The 14,801-nt window shown below is 41.1% G+C and overlaps 1 protein-coding gene across 3 annotated transcripts in view; it reads right to left on the bottom strand.

The window, feature by feature from the left end:
• Window positions 1-14,801, bottom strand: part of LOC138521307 (sodium channel protein type 4 subunit alpha-like) — a 3,496,387-nt gene that overhangs the window by 2,271,668 nt on the left and 1,209,918 nt on the right. For all 3 annotated transcript variants that reach the window (XM_069634046.1, XM_069634045.1, XM_069634044.1), the window contains one exon: window positions 7,048-7,176. In XM_069634046.1, coding sequence (XP_069490147.1) covers window positions 7,048-7,176 — 129 coding nt within the window. The remainder of the gene's footprint in view (window positions 1-7,047; window positions 7,177-14,801) is intronic.

The following is a 14,801-nucleotide window of genomic DNA, read 5'->3' as shown; positions in this document are numbered from 1 at the left end:
CAAAAGAGGAATAGAAGCGAAACGGGCGACTCTTGCAGGAAGATGAGCCTGCGTAAGAGCGTTGCTGAGGTTGTTTTATAGCGGAGTGATTTTGATGCCGCTTTCGAGGTCTGCAGCTTCTCCAAGCTCTCGTCCACCTTACTGCCAAACAACCTCAAGCCGTCAAAAGGGATATTAAGTAATCTAGACTGCACATCAGGTGCAAAGCCAGATTTCCATAGCCATGCGAATCTGCGCAAGACTGTGCTAGATGCCATGGACCTGCTTATACTGTCCGCAGTGTCCAATCGTGACTGAAGTCATTCCTCCATAGCCTCTTTACCATCCTTTACTATAGCCAGGAAACCATCCCGTTCTTCACCTTCCGGGATGCGTTCAGCCGCTGATGGCATGCAGTCCCACAGGGTATAGGTAAATCTTGCTAATGTGCAAGTGACATTAGTCGATTTTAGGGCCATGCTGCCCGAAGTAAAAGCTTTCCGAGCCCAAGCATCAACTTTTTTATCGTCCCTGTCTGGTGGTATTGATGGGTAAGCTGATTTCCTAGTGGAGGTTGCAGCTTGCACGACTAGACTTTGAGGAGATGGATGTTTGGATAAATATTCTGGATCCGACAAGGCTGGTCTATATTTTGGTACCAGTTTCTTATTTACTGCTGTAATCGAATCTGGAGTATTCCAATTTGCCATTACTCTTTTTTGTAGTGCCTTGTGGAATAGGAGAACAGGATCTTTTAAAGGACCCTCAGTAACGATGTTAGTCATGTCATCCTGGTCAAAATACGGGGAAGCTGCTTTCCAACCCATAAAATCAATGACCCTTCCCATACAATTTCTATAACTGGGATCAGCATGATCTGTAGGATCTGGCCTTTCAAAATCCACTTCAGGTGAAGTGTCTAAGCCACTTGCATTTTGAAGACATTCATAAAGGTCTGTTATTTTAGACTGTGGGTCCACTAGTTCTTCAGGAACTTCCCTGGCTCCAAATCTAACTCCAGCTGGAGTGATATCCTCTTCAGAGGAATGTTCTTCATATATAGAAGACATGGATCTAAAAAATTCCTGTCTTGGTTGTGGGTGGAAAGTTCTTTCCAGCAAAGAAGGTGGAATTTGTCTAGGTATAGATAATGGCGTTGACTTGGGTCTTGGTATCAAAGAAGGCCTCCATAAAGGCGTCAAAGGTGTCGATAAGGTAGACGCTGGCTTCAACGGTGTTGAAGGAGGCTTCGATGCTGTCGAAGGAGGCTTCGATACAGCTAATGGTGTCAACGTAATTTTTGTCATCGGTCTCGACGCTATGGTCGTTGACGGTGTTGAGTCGAGTTTTGGTTTCGACTTCGACGTCGATGCTGATTCTGTTAGCCCCAATTTATGCACCGGAGGCTTAGACTTAGTGCGAGGCATTGGGGAACTTTCCCGCGAAGACACTCTCGACTCTTTTTCAACCCTTGCGTGTTTGGATCTTGATTTTCCTCTGCCACTTTTAGAGTGAGTAGAGGCATGATCACCACGTGGCAACTTCGAGGGGGTCTGGGCCGCTTGCTCGAATATTTTCAGCATCGAAGCCCTGAAGGCCTCTAATTTTTCTGGGGAATCGTGCTTTGAAGGATAAGTAACTCTCATCTCAGAAGAGGACGAGGAAGAAGAAGACCTATGATGTCGCTTTCGTGACTTTTTCATCGAGGAAGACTTCCTCGAGCGACTTTCTGATCTTGACCTCCTCGACTCGTGACAAGATTTTCTACCGGATTCATCCGAATCCTTTTGTTTTTTTCGAAGACTTATATTTTTCCTCCCCCTCCGCCAGCTTACCTCTGCGTTCCCTAAGAGCCTCATTTGACATGGCCTGACAGGACCCGTACTCATCAACCCGATGGTCTGGGATGAGGCACCAGAGGCAATTCTGATGGGGGTCGGTTATAGACATTTTCCTGCCACACTTCAGACATTTTTTTAATCCTGTCTTGGGTGTGGAGGGAGTTGAAGACGAAGACATTGTTGAAGAAATTCTTGATGTGCCATTCGTAACACGAACCAGTTGCGTTGGAAAAACGGAACTGAGGTAACGGGCGCTGCTCGAGCCATTTATACAGCGGATGACGTCGACGCCCGACGGCGGCCCTCGAAGGACTTCAACTCCGCGGTCTCGAACCCAACACCCACTGGTGAAAAAAATGTTTTCCGAAGCAGCTGAAGCTGGGATACGATTATCATAAGATGAAGAATACGTGGGAGGACACAATCCATTCGAAGGGAGATACTGGTTTTGAGGAAAAGCTTTGGGGATTGAAAGGGGTTAATAGTGCAGGGCAGGAGGGTCTTCCTGGTTTGTTGGAGACAAAATTGAGGAGGAGAGACATAGGGGTATCATCTTGGTGTGGAAAGCGAGGGGCACCGTGTGGAAAGAACAGAGAAATACTTATAGGAGAGAGAGAATATCTAGAAGGAGAAGGTGAACGATATTATGCTGTTGAAGGAGAAAGGAGAGAACAGTCTGGAGAAAAAGGAGATAAATAAAGGTGAGAAAATGGGGGATTCCGTTTGGGAGAAGGGGTGGAGAGTTGGAAGGCGAGAGGAGTACGGAAGGAGGGGGTTACTATCAGAGGGGGGAACATAGTTGGCAGCAGGAAGAAAAACGATACTATCAGAGATTGGATGGGGAATATATCTTGAGGGGAAGGACAGTCAAGGAGGAGAGAACTGGAGGGTAGAGGATAAATGGGATGTTTTGGAAGGCAGGGAGAAACAGTGAGAAGAAGAGATACTATCAAGGGGTAGAACATCTTCGGAAGAAGTAGAAGATATATCACCAGGAAAGTGAGGAAACAACTGTGCAGCTAGAGAGTAGGATAGAGCCAGAAATCATAGGCGAGGCAGAATGGGAACATGGATAGGGAAGTTCCAAATTATCACATTGGTCCTGGGGAAAGCATACAGCCAGGGGGAGGAATGAGAAGGTGCTGCTAAACTTGGGAGTAAGGAGGCACACATAGGTTCAATCAGGATAGAGAGGACAGCCCTAACAAGCCAGTCACCACACTGATTCAGGTTGGTCATGGTGAAGCGTAAGTGGTATGGACAGAATGTTGAATTGTATTAATATGGTGGGTAATACATCATTTAAACTGGAGAAATGTACAGCTATTTCCTTTTTAACTACCAAAATGGTGACTCTGGTCACAATACATTAAGTACACAAAAAACGCTCTTTCAGTTGGTTAAATGTTAATATTGTGCAGCTAGAATAGTCCAAGAGAGCTGCAAATTGAAGACTGGATATGTGAGATGCATAACACTGGAGGTAGTTCCATGCAAAGACAAGGGTAAGCTAATACTTTTCAATATGATTTGGAACACACATTTAGAGATATTTGAAGAGTAGGTACTTTTAGCTAGGAGTTCTATGTTGTATTAAATGGTCATATGGTTTATGATACGCTTTTCAGCCTTCTTTCATTATAATGTGTGCTCTCAGAGGAAAGATCAGAGCTACAAGAAGAGGAACCTGCAAAGCGTGATGATTTGAGGGAATGTGTCCCTTCTCCTTAGAGGGAAGCACCCACTCACCCCCAGTGATGCTAGGGAGGTGAGCCTACTGTGCAACTCCCTCTCTAGTGGTTGAGGAAAGCAGGACCTCACCGGGAGAGACTCCCCCTTTGGGGACAAGGGCTCATGTTCCTGTGAGCAACTACCTTTACCTGTAAGCATGATAGCATACATGGGACTATCAAGTTTTGTTAAACTCAATGACTGTGTCGAAGGAGAGGCTGAACAATGCTATTCATCGGGAGAAAGAGGAAATATCTCTTCAACAAGAACTGACCAATCCACTGAGACAAGTGGATTGAACGCAGAACACTCATTATATAAGGAAGGGGAATGAGTATGAAGAGTTAGAGGGCCGGTTAGAAAGCCAGAGAAAAAACTGAGAGAGAGAGCAGTATGTCTCAATAAAGGGGATATACCCTGCTGACGTAACCCTGGGAAGAGGCAGAGCCATTGTTGGACACAGAACCCGCAAAATCAAAACTTGCAGGGAGGCAAGTGAACGAACGCTGAACTGTCAGCATAACAGAGAGCTGGAGAGAAGAGGAATCAATGGTGGCATGACCCAGAGAGAGTCAGGGGGGCCAGCAGACCCATACAGTAATGCTGAGACATCAAAGGGAGGCAGCTGCAGACAAATTGGCTGCCTGGTGAGATACCGAAGAGAGTCAAAAAAGTGAGAGGAGAGCAGGCAAAGGACACTCAGAAAGCCTGCTTGCTAGTGTAACAAAGAACTGTAACTTATGCCACACCCGTTTCCAAAGAGGAGAAAAGGTAACAGGGGACCGGGGAGATACGGGAAGAATAAAGAAGAGTTTAACACATAACAAATAACTCATCCCAGTACAAATAAGAAAGAAGAGTTACTAAATGTGAACTGTGATGAAATCATTACAAAATCCATAACGCTCAGTGAAGAAGAATTGGATACAAGAGAATTCCAAGATTGTTCCCTGGAGGGGATGAAAGTAGAAATACAATACGTTTACCAAATTTGAACACTGATAAGATAAGGAAGGAAATAATAATGTTCCCAGGGAGAGAGCTGCATGAAAGAGAGAGAAACCCTATAAATGTAAATTCAAGAGAAACAGACAAAGTGGTCCTCAAAGAAGGGAATGAACAGTGGGATATATTTCTATCCTTTAAAGAAAGGAAAGCATGTGAGATGCCCAAAGTAAAGGAGTGTGAAACAAAGAAGAGAGGGTATCAGAAGTTAAAGGACGACACTGCCTATGTAACCAAAGAAGTTCAACAAATTAAATACTTGTCCAAAGTGGGATACAAACTGTTTACAGTAAAAAAAGAACTGTGTAACCTGATAAAGAGAGTTGCCAAAGAAAATAACATATATCAAGCGAACCAGTGCTAGAATCATGGCGCAGCAGAGGGGAGTCATTCTCCTGCCTTTATTTTGTTAAGATAAGTGATAGGGTCAGATTGTAATAGTTTTGGATGGTGGACGGATTCTTTTTTGGCCATTAAGAAACAGAAGACTGACGAGCACCTTAGTTATTCTATAGGTAGGGAACACCCCATAGCCATAGGGATATCCAGGCCTTTCTGTCTATTATTTAATAAACCTGATTTAAAGTGTCCTCAAAGAGTCGGCATCCTTCTTCTGACCCGTCACAAAAGGTAAACCCTTTTTTTTATTGAATTAATCTTTTCATAGTGTATATTTTGTGAACACAGAGCCCCTGCTTTCCCCATAACTATTAGTTATTAAATATGATGACGTCATGATAGGTACTATCAGGGTGAATGATGGCAAATTAGCCAAGTCTATGATGCTGAGTGGACAGGTTTATTGTGGTTCTTTGGGTAGCAGGTTAGACCCTATTTGTTGAGTATTATAGTTCTAGTATTGTCCTATTTCCTTCGAAGTTCATTGATACCTGGAACCCTCTGTGATTGTTTATGTGACTGGTCCCTTTCTGGTTGCTTGTTAATTAGGTTCTTAGTCCTAGTGGCTGGTTATTTCATACTCTCCGTGGTTACGGGTTGGGTTCCTTCTGCACATCCTGTTCCTCTTGCGGAGGACTTAGAACCCAAAGAACCACAACAAACCCGTCCACTCAGCATCATAGACTGTATAAATATGAAACAAATGTATTTCTAAAATGAATGCTGCTTAGATAAGAAGGGCAAACTTTAGGAAAACATTTTAGAAAACGATTTTTCATTATTGAATGAACTGTAATAACTGTGCCTTGAAAAGGGCGAAACGTATGCACGTGCATCCTAGCAGAGTTTGTTGGCACTACTGTATCACCATTAATGATCTGAATGTTTATAGGAATACTTATTTAAAATTGTGAATACACCAAGGATACTGTGAACAACTAAAATACGTATACAGACTAATTTAGTAGATACTAATAATCAAAACGCTTAGCCAAGCGCTAAGGCTCACAGAAAACACAGACTATTGACCTACAGGTTTAGATCCCTCAGCTTCTCTAATCATTGTCCTGGCAAAGCCATCTCTTGACTTTGTCTTTCTTGATATGAGAACGTCTGGAGTAGACAGAATGCTCTAGATTACGTCTCAAGCAAAACAAAAGAGGTGGCGGTTGGAAGGTTTAGAATTAATCTTAACCTCTGGTATCACTCTTGTCACCTCCCCCAGACAATCGTTCTTCGCCTGACAAGCCATTACAGAAAGGGGAAAGACAATATACAAATCAGGCTTAGGTCCACTGGAAAGGGAAAGTCCAGACAGAACTGCTTGATCACATCCCCTTTTACACAAGACCACAAGCACCCCCAGATATTTATCAGTCTCATAGGGTGTCATCAGTGAGGTGTAGCTTGGGTCTCTTGGCGAGGAGCAGGCACAGAACCCACGTCTGGGCATACCAGTCTCACTCAGGGTGACAATAGCAAAACAAAAGAGGTGATGGCTGGAAGGTTTAGAATTACTTTTACCCTTTGGCATCACTCTGGGCAACCCTCCAGACGACTATTCTTTGACCCACCAAGTCATTACAGAAAGGGGAAAGACCATATTCAAATCAGGCCTGGTCCCACCCACAAAGGGGCTGTCCAGCTCAACCTCCTTGGTCATATCCCTTCTGCAACAGACCACAGAACCACAGTAACCCCAGACATGTTTCAGCCTAATATCTGGGCTTTCTTGTGGTCTCGTGCAGAAGGGATGTGATCAAGCAGTTCGGCTTGACTGCACCTTTTTGGGTCGGGATCAAGCCTAATTTTCATATGGGCTCTCCCATGTGCCCTTGATTATGACTAACCCCTGCTCTCAAATCCATACTGTGGAACAAACACACCTCCACGATAGACATCACTCCAACCAGCATGGTGCTGCATAAAGTGTATTCATTGCCCTTGCTCATATTTATCCCAGAAACGTAAAAGTTATTCCTGAGTGAAAAATGTACATTCATGTTACAGCTTCAAACTAAATGGCCCATTTGCATTGTTAGAAGGGTAGATTATCCATGCACACTACAAAACATGTCTACCTTTTACTTACGCCATAACAATGACCATGAAATCGAGCCAGTTCCATGGGTCTCTTAGGAATGTAAAGCTATCAATGCAAAATCCTCTTGCGAAAATCTTTATTAGGGACTCAAAGGTGTAGATGCCAGTAAACATGTACCTGAAAATAAGATATGGAAATAAGTACAGAATGCAGAAGCATGTCATTGACCAAACATTTACTGTGTGTCTCTTTAAAATTAAGTAGATGAGAGCACAACATGGATTTAATATATAACATCATAAAGAAGTTTACAGTTCCTTGTATTTCATGCTGGTATTAACGTTGGGTATGTTTATATTCAAAGATTAAGAAGTGGTTTGAAATATTGGCAAATGGTGACACTGCCTGTGATCTGTAGGTTGAAAGCTTGGGTATGAACCATTAAAAAAGTCCATCAAAAATCACATGGCTCCCCATAACTTGACCCCAGCCATTGTTCCAAAGCAGCATGTTTTTATGGCACACATCTTTAATAAAGAGCATAGACATATTTTGTACAGATTTTCCATTCAATGTAGATGAAAGAAATACTACCTGTTGACCTTAGGCCATTCTGTGTAATCAATGAGGCGCCATTTCTGTGTCTAGGCTTTTTAAATGTCTCTGGTTGTGTTGCACATACCAGTGACTTTGTTTAATAAGGCCTAGAAATAATGTTTCGATTCACCATTCAGCACAGCTTCACCCCTTGTATCTTCCACTTTTGTCAAACAACCTATGGTTTCTGAAATTGCATCAGATAGTGGCAATACCATGAAATAGCAACACGGATGACTCACTTGTGTTGTATCATCAAATTTCATCATAACACGTAATTGTATATGCTATGTGCGTTTACTGCGTTGATGTTAATGTATACTGACTGGTGTAGCGACTTGCATACAGGAGTCAACAATGTTCCCAAGAGGCACAGGAAAGAGAGGTCAACAGGGAAGAGTCCTACTGGAAAGAGACAACATCTTGAAGAAAAGTGAAATGGGTGGGACTTATACTCATCAGAAGATATTGGGAGGAATAGAATGTATGATTGGTCCAAAGAAATATTGACTTCTAGGTAGAGAAACACCCTGAGAGCTGCCGAATCTTCTATCCATCTGACTTTCATTGGCACTTTTGTGATGCAGGGGGGCATCACTAGTTGATTTAGTACTTTTCTACATCCTTTAGACCTTTTGTAGATGCAACAGTTGAAAAGTCAGTAAAGCATGTGCCTTATGGCTCCGAACCAGTGTTCTAAAGGTAATTTCTTTTGTTGTGGCACATCATGTGGCATTTATTTTTAATATATGTTTTGTTTCCATCAAGTCCAAAATCTAATATGCTTTCCTTTCAGCATGTGCTTGTGGGGGTGTGTTTGATCCATCATTGACTGATGATCAGTTGCCTTAAGAATCGAATGCAAGTGGACACAATAGGCACGTAGCGACTACCCAGGGGAAACTTTATTCTATCTTTAATTTGTCCACTTCCAATTCCCTCAAAAAAATGAATGTGCCAAGCACAGTTGACGAATATAGGTCGTCAAATACAGGACTCAATGGAGAGAAAGAAAAAGATTAAAAAAACAAAAAAAAATAATAACAACAAAACCTCTGATTCAAAACTATCAAAAAACATGAGTGCCTCGAAACAATTGGGGAATGGGTCAACAAAACGGTTATTCAAGATGATATCTTTACCCAAAAAAAACAACGTGACTGTGTCCCAGGCCATCAAAAAGAAATATTCCCTACAAACACTCATTAAAAAGAAAATGAGCCTAGGGACCTTTCAACCCACTCATGCTTTAAATTATCCTCCCTTAGATGAACTCCTCAAAATGATGAAGGAACCGAGTTCAGTTGGTGCTTTAGCCATCAACACCAACGTGGACCCCGGCATTCAAGCTCAAGGCGTGACTCAACAAAATAATAATATAAAGATGGCGTCTAATGATAGCCAAGACAAAAGTGAAATCAGAAAAGCGGTCGACCCTTTATGTCGAGGCACACTCAACCTCGAATTAAATTGCACAATAAAGCACACAAGCCCACACCACTGATTTCATCTATATCCTGCCCATCATGTAACACTACCCTTGAGAGTCAGACTTCATTCTGGAGCTGGAGTCGGGCACCCGAAACACTCTCAAAGACCCTCAAAAGCCATTGTATCTCCAAAACAGGGCCTGGAATACACATCCAAAGTGAATCTCATCATGTTAGAACAATAAGTACACAAGCAAATGACTCACCACAGATGAAGGATCTCTCTCGGGTTGTTATTCGCCTGATTGAGAATGCATTGGGAAATCTTAAAACCATCAATTCACCAAATCAGAGTGTGGCAAAAATCGAAATACCTAAGAGTAAAAACCTGATAAATGAGAAACCCATCAGCATAAAGAGAAACCCAGCGTTACATTCCTTAGTACTAGCTTACAAACCCCCCCTCCATCCAATATGACTAAAATCGTAGGGCGGTGATGGCGATATTTTCAGAAATCCAACAACTAGAAGATATCAGGTCGGCCGATCTATCATTAGTCGAATTCCCGGAAAAAAGAAATTTGAATGCTGTAAAACTCTGGATGAATTCCAGAGTAGTACAGAATTTAATTTGGAAAGCAAAAGAACCTTTACTTACTGAAATTGGGCTTTAACCTGAGCACTGATCAATCAACCACCCAAGTGCCCACATCTGTTCAAAATCAACCCCAATTGAATGCCAGAATAATTAAAAAAGGGATCAACGACATTGCAAATAAGCAGTGTGTTTGCCAACACAACTCGCAACAGAAGTAACTAGGCCCACTTGTAAACACCCATCCACTCTCCCTTGTTAGTTGGAATTCAAGGGGTTTCAAACATCTGGCGAATAATAATCAACATCAATTAAATAATCATGATGTAGTAATTCTGCAGGAAACATGGTTAATCTCTGCCCCAATTTGGGTGGGATACGAGGTATTCTTGAATCCAGCCATTAAGTCAACAATGGGAAGGCCCATGTCAGGGCTCGTAACTGCTGTGAAAATTAACCACGGTCTCACATCCAAATTATGGGTGATTCCGAATGAATTCATGATGTTGGTTAGAGTTGAGTCTGGCACCGATAAATATGCTGTATTGAACGTGTATTGGAACCCTGTGGCTATAAGCGACGATTGTTTCTTTAAAGATTTGAACAACCTATTACACATGGTGGTGGAAGATCGCCATACAAGGTACCTTATACTAGCCGGTGACTTGAATCTAAAGTGTTTGGGCAATAAGAGTGGACATGTCAATCAGAGACTTTTGCGATGAAAAGCTTAATTTTTGACAGAGGCTTACATGTTCTCAATGGTACATTTGCATCAGATATACCACCGGCTCCAACCTGGCACAAAGGCTCATTGGTGTCAGTTATAGACTATATTTACTTGAATACGAAATTTTGGCCGGATGTTCGAAAATTCAATGTCACCAATACCAATGCCAGTGATCATAATTTGTTAACAATGGAATGGGGTACACAGGCTTATAGCAATTGTACTTTAACAAACTCTTAGAAACATCAAAATCGGGTGACAATAACACACTAGAGAATGTTGGCATCATATATAGTGATGCAATTCAGACATTTCAGCAAACTAAAATGCCCAGTAATATAAGACAAAATCACTTGCATATCTTTGATAATATGATCCGATCAAAAAAAACTGCATATCGAGCTGAGTTAAGAAAACTCTCTAATCATACGCCCGCTATCAGAACGGGTCTCTCCAAAAAATTACGTAATCATTATAGGAACTGGGTAAAGGGGCATAGATCCGCACTATATCAAAGAGATGGAGCTAGAATGTTGTGTACTTTGGCCAGTAAGAATATCTCCAAAATGTGGTCAGTAATGAATCAAGCCACGGGTCAGCATCAAATTATTACTCAGACTACTGCAGTTAGTATGCACCACTGGGTGACTCATTTCAGTCAGCTCTATGAAGCCCCTAGAAACCGTCCTAACTTAGAAGCAGCAAAGACACCAATTATCTTCAACTTACCTTTTGACGAAATAGAAATTTTAGATCTGATTAAAACTGCTAGCAAATCAAAAGCAGTTGGGCCTGATGGCCTGTCTAATTTTGTCATGCAAATGCACCCGGAGCTGTGGGCTTCCATATTATTTAACATTACCACATACATGGACTGAAGCGATAACTGTTCCGATCTACAAAAAGGGCGACCGTCAATCACCAGACAGCTACCACCCAATCTCACAGTTGGACGCACCCGGAATTTTTTTTTGCAGAATAATACTCAAGGAATTGAAGGTATGGGCTGAAGAGAATTTGCTGCTAGATCCTTTTCAAGCGGGTTTCGTGAAGGGCTTGGGCACCACACCCAATATATTTGCACTTTCCCTGATACAAACCCATCAATTATCACAAAGACAACCCTCATATTTAGGATTTGTGAATTTCAGAGCCGCGTTCGAATCGATTGATCGATCCGTGCTTCTGACAAAACAAAAAAAACATAATTGCCCCTCTTCCCTATTATCATTAATTACTATTTTTCACACAAACACTTCAATGCGCGTGCGCGTCTCGCCAGACGGTATGCTCACACCACCAATTGCAACGCACAGAGGCCTGAAACAAGGCTGTGCCTTAGCTTCATTTTTGTTCAATTTTTATATTGGAGACATGGGTGATTCCCTCACAGATTGTGTGGGGGATCCCCCAAAAATCGGAACGCAGCAAGTTCCATACTTGTTATACGCGGATGATTTGGTCCTCCTCTCAAAGACACAACAATGGGTCTGAAAAACATGTTGTATCAGCTTGACGTGTATGCTCAGGCCAACAATTTCAGCATCAACAATCTGAAAACTCAAATACTGAATTGTAATCCTAGTCGAGAATCCAAAATGCACAAATATAAATGGCATCTGCAGCAGTACAAACTTTTAAATACATGCCAATATAGATATCTTGGTGTGTCAATTCAACATAAAAAATCATTAATGCAATATTCGTGTGAATTGAAAATCAAACTTCAATCATTGGTGTCCCAAACTAAAATACTTATCAAAAAATTTGGAACATTTTCTATGAAACATATCATCCTGTATTATAAATTGAAAGTTACACCAATTTTGTAGTATGGCGTTGAAGCCACTCTGCCAAAAGAACGCAGGTTTTGAGACTATATAGAGGCGATATATTGGAAACGAGTCTTACAATTACCAAATGGCACACCTCTTGTGATAATTCGCTATGAACTAGGGCTTTCTTCACTTTACTCACATGTAACATGGAAGCAGTGTGCTTACTTTCGGAAGTCTCTGGACAATCTAGGTAAACCATCTATATTAAAAATCACAGCCCATAATTTACTTACATCGAAAAACAAATTTCCGCTCAAATGGCGTGGGCATATTATTGGTGTCCTAAGTAATGCAGGTATCACAATACAACTACTCATTGCAAATTCTAACCGAGCAAAATCAAAAATCTTCCAGCATGACTGGGTGGAAAACTTTACGAGAAGCTCGCTGCATAAAGATTTTGATATCTATTTGTTTGGCACCAAAAGGCATGGGATAACAGCTGATTATTTAGTTAAATATCCATGCTCAATGTTTTGCAGAAAAAATCATGAGATCTAGGTTCAATCTGTGGATAACTCGTGATATATTACATCGAAGAAGAGTCATCCCCATTGAACAAAATTATTGCCGCTACTGCATGAACATTGACCAAGCAGAAACTCTACAGCATCTACTAATTGACTGTGAGGCAATAAGTAGTATAAGAAGTAAATGCTTTAAGGGTAAAGTGGTGTTTCAGAATCATCTAACCCAACTTCAAAAATGGCAAATGCTATTCTCTAATCCTAGAGCTACAATACAGATAGCAATTGTTCAATTCTTGGACATTATCCTGCCACCTTTAATTTGTGACAAACTCAAAAATGATCTTGATTCAGAATGATTTCGTAGTCTTATCTTATATTTTGTTAATACAATAAATAAATGACTGCATTTGTTTTAAGCTGACATTTTAGATGTCACACACACTATTGATTCAAGTGGTAAAGGGATGGAAAAAAAATGAGATGTGACACATTATTTAATTCTGTATGTTCCTAGTTTTTCTTTTTATTCTTAATGTGGAATTTATGAAACTGAAGACCTTTGTGATTGAAATCAACCCTTTTTATCTCTGTATCTTCATTCGTATCATTTATTTCTGTATACTCTTATATATGAAACACAATGTGGTTCATATGTTAATTTTCTTATTTTCTAGTGTGCAATCATTATTTGTATTTATAGGTTTTTTTCACGTGGTCTTCTCCTTTGTCTTATTCTTATCTTTCTTATCTATTGCCAATAAGTTAAATTATTTGTAATGAAACAGCTTGTATGTGTAATGTAATTTGAAAAGTTGATATGTCAACTGACCAAATAAAAAAAAAAAAGTATTGATTGGCCAACCTCATTAATTCCCTGTGATATGGTGAATTCTCACTTGAAACAAATTGAAAACCAGTGCCTTGTGCATATATGTGGAAAGCACAGTCATGTACACATGGAAAAGGTAATGCACAGATACAGTACTGAGAAATGCTGTGGGCAGCAGCCTTTCACATTTCCCATCATCACCTTACTATCTTGGTGCTGAAAAAACAATCTGTTAGACTGGAGTAGTTTTGTTGTCGGTTCTTCCATCTGTATTGTTCCTTGTTTGCTTTGGTCCCGGTGGGTGGTTTGTGGACATGCAGGTCTATGTTTGTCTCTGTAAGCTGAATAGTCAGGTGTTTAAGTGGTCTTCCGACTTATTTCCTTTGGTATCCAGTTCTATAGTTTGGGTATCAGATAGGAAAAGGCAGTTCCTACGAATTTCCTTTTCTAGTAGTTTCTTGTTTCTATTTGCTTCTATTTGTAGTTTGTTGCTCAATCTTAAGTTTCTTCCATGTTGGTAAGGGGTGATTTTAGCTTGTAGGAATTTGGCTCCTTGACCATGTAATGATCTGTGGACGATGAAGAGGGCTTTGAAGTTAATGCATTTTGTTTACTGGTAGCCAGTGTAGAATTCTCAGGGCTGGTGTGATGTTGTCTCTTCTATTGAGACTCAGGAGTAGTCTCGCAGTGGTTTTTTCGATACGTTGTAGTTTGTTTGTGAGGTGTTCTGGCATTCCAAGATAAAGACTATTTGCATAGTCTGGTCTTGATATTAACATGGAGATGATCACAAGGGTTATATGTGGGAAATTGTGGTAAAGGAGGGTCCCTCTCATTAGAAGCATTTTTTTGCTGTTGCATTGACTTGTGGTTCTAGAGAGAGGCGGTTATCCATGAGGATTTGTGTATTCGCAGATTTTTGATCACTGTCGATGTCTTTGGATGGGTTACCATGCTCTGTGGCCAGCTCAGGAATCCCTGTGCTGCATTGTATTTCGGTTTTTGTCAGGTTTATCTTGAGATTGTTGTTTGTCATCCAGGTGTTTATGTTGGTGAGGCATTTGATGAGGGTATTGTGGAGGTTATCTTCAAGATAAGTTGGGTGTCATCTGCATAGTTGACAACTGTCAGTCAGTTTGGATTGTAAGACCGTGGTTGAAATATTCGAGGGAGAAAAGACTGAAAATAATTTTTCCAGAAACAACAACTTTCGGTCTTCTCTCCCCAGAACATTTCAGACTTTGCCCTTTCCCCCAATCTCCTACTTACCTTGCGGCGGCACACTTCGCTGTGTCCCTGCAACGCCTGTTCCC

The sequence above is a fragment of the Ambystoma mexicanum genome, chromosome 13 (genome assembly GCF_040938575.1).
Source record: "Ambystoma mexicanum isolate Mex_15411 chromosome 13, UKY_AmexF1_1, whole genome shotgun sequence".
NCBI lineage: Eukaryota > Metazoa > Chordata > Amphibia > Caudata > Ambystomatidae > Ambystoma > Ambystoma mexicanum.
This window is presented reverse-complemented; position numbering and strand designations above follow the sequence as displayed.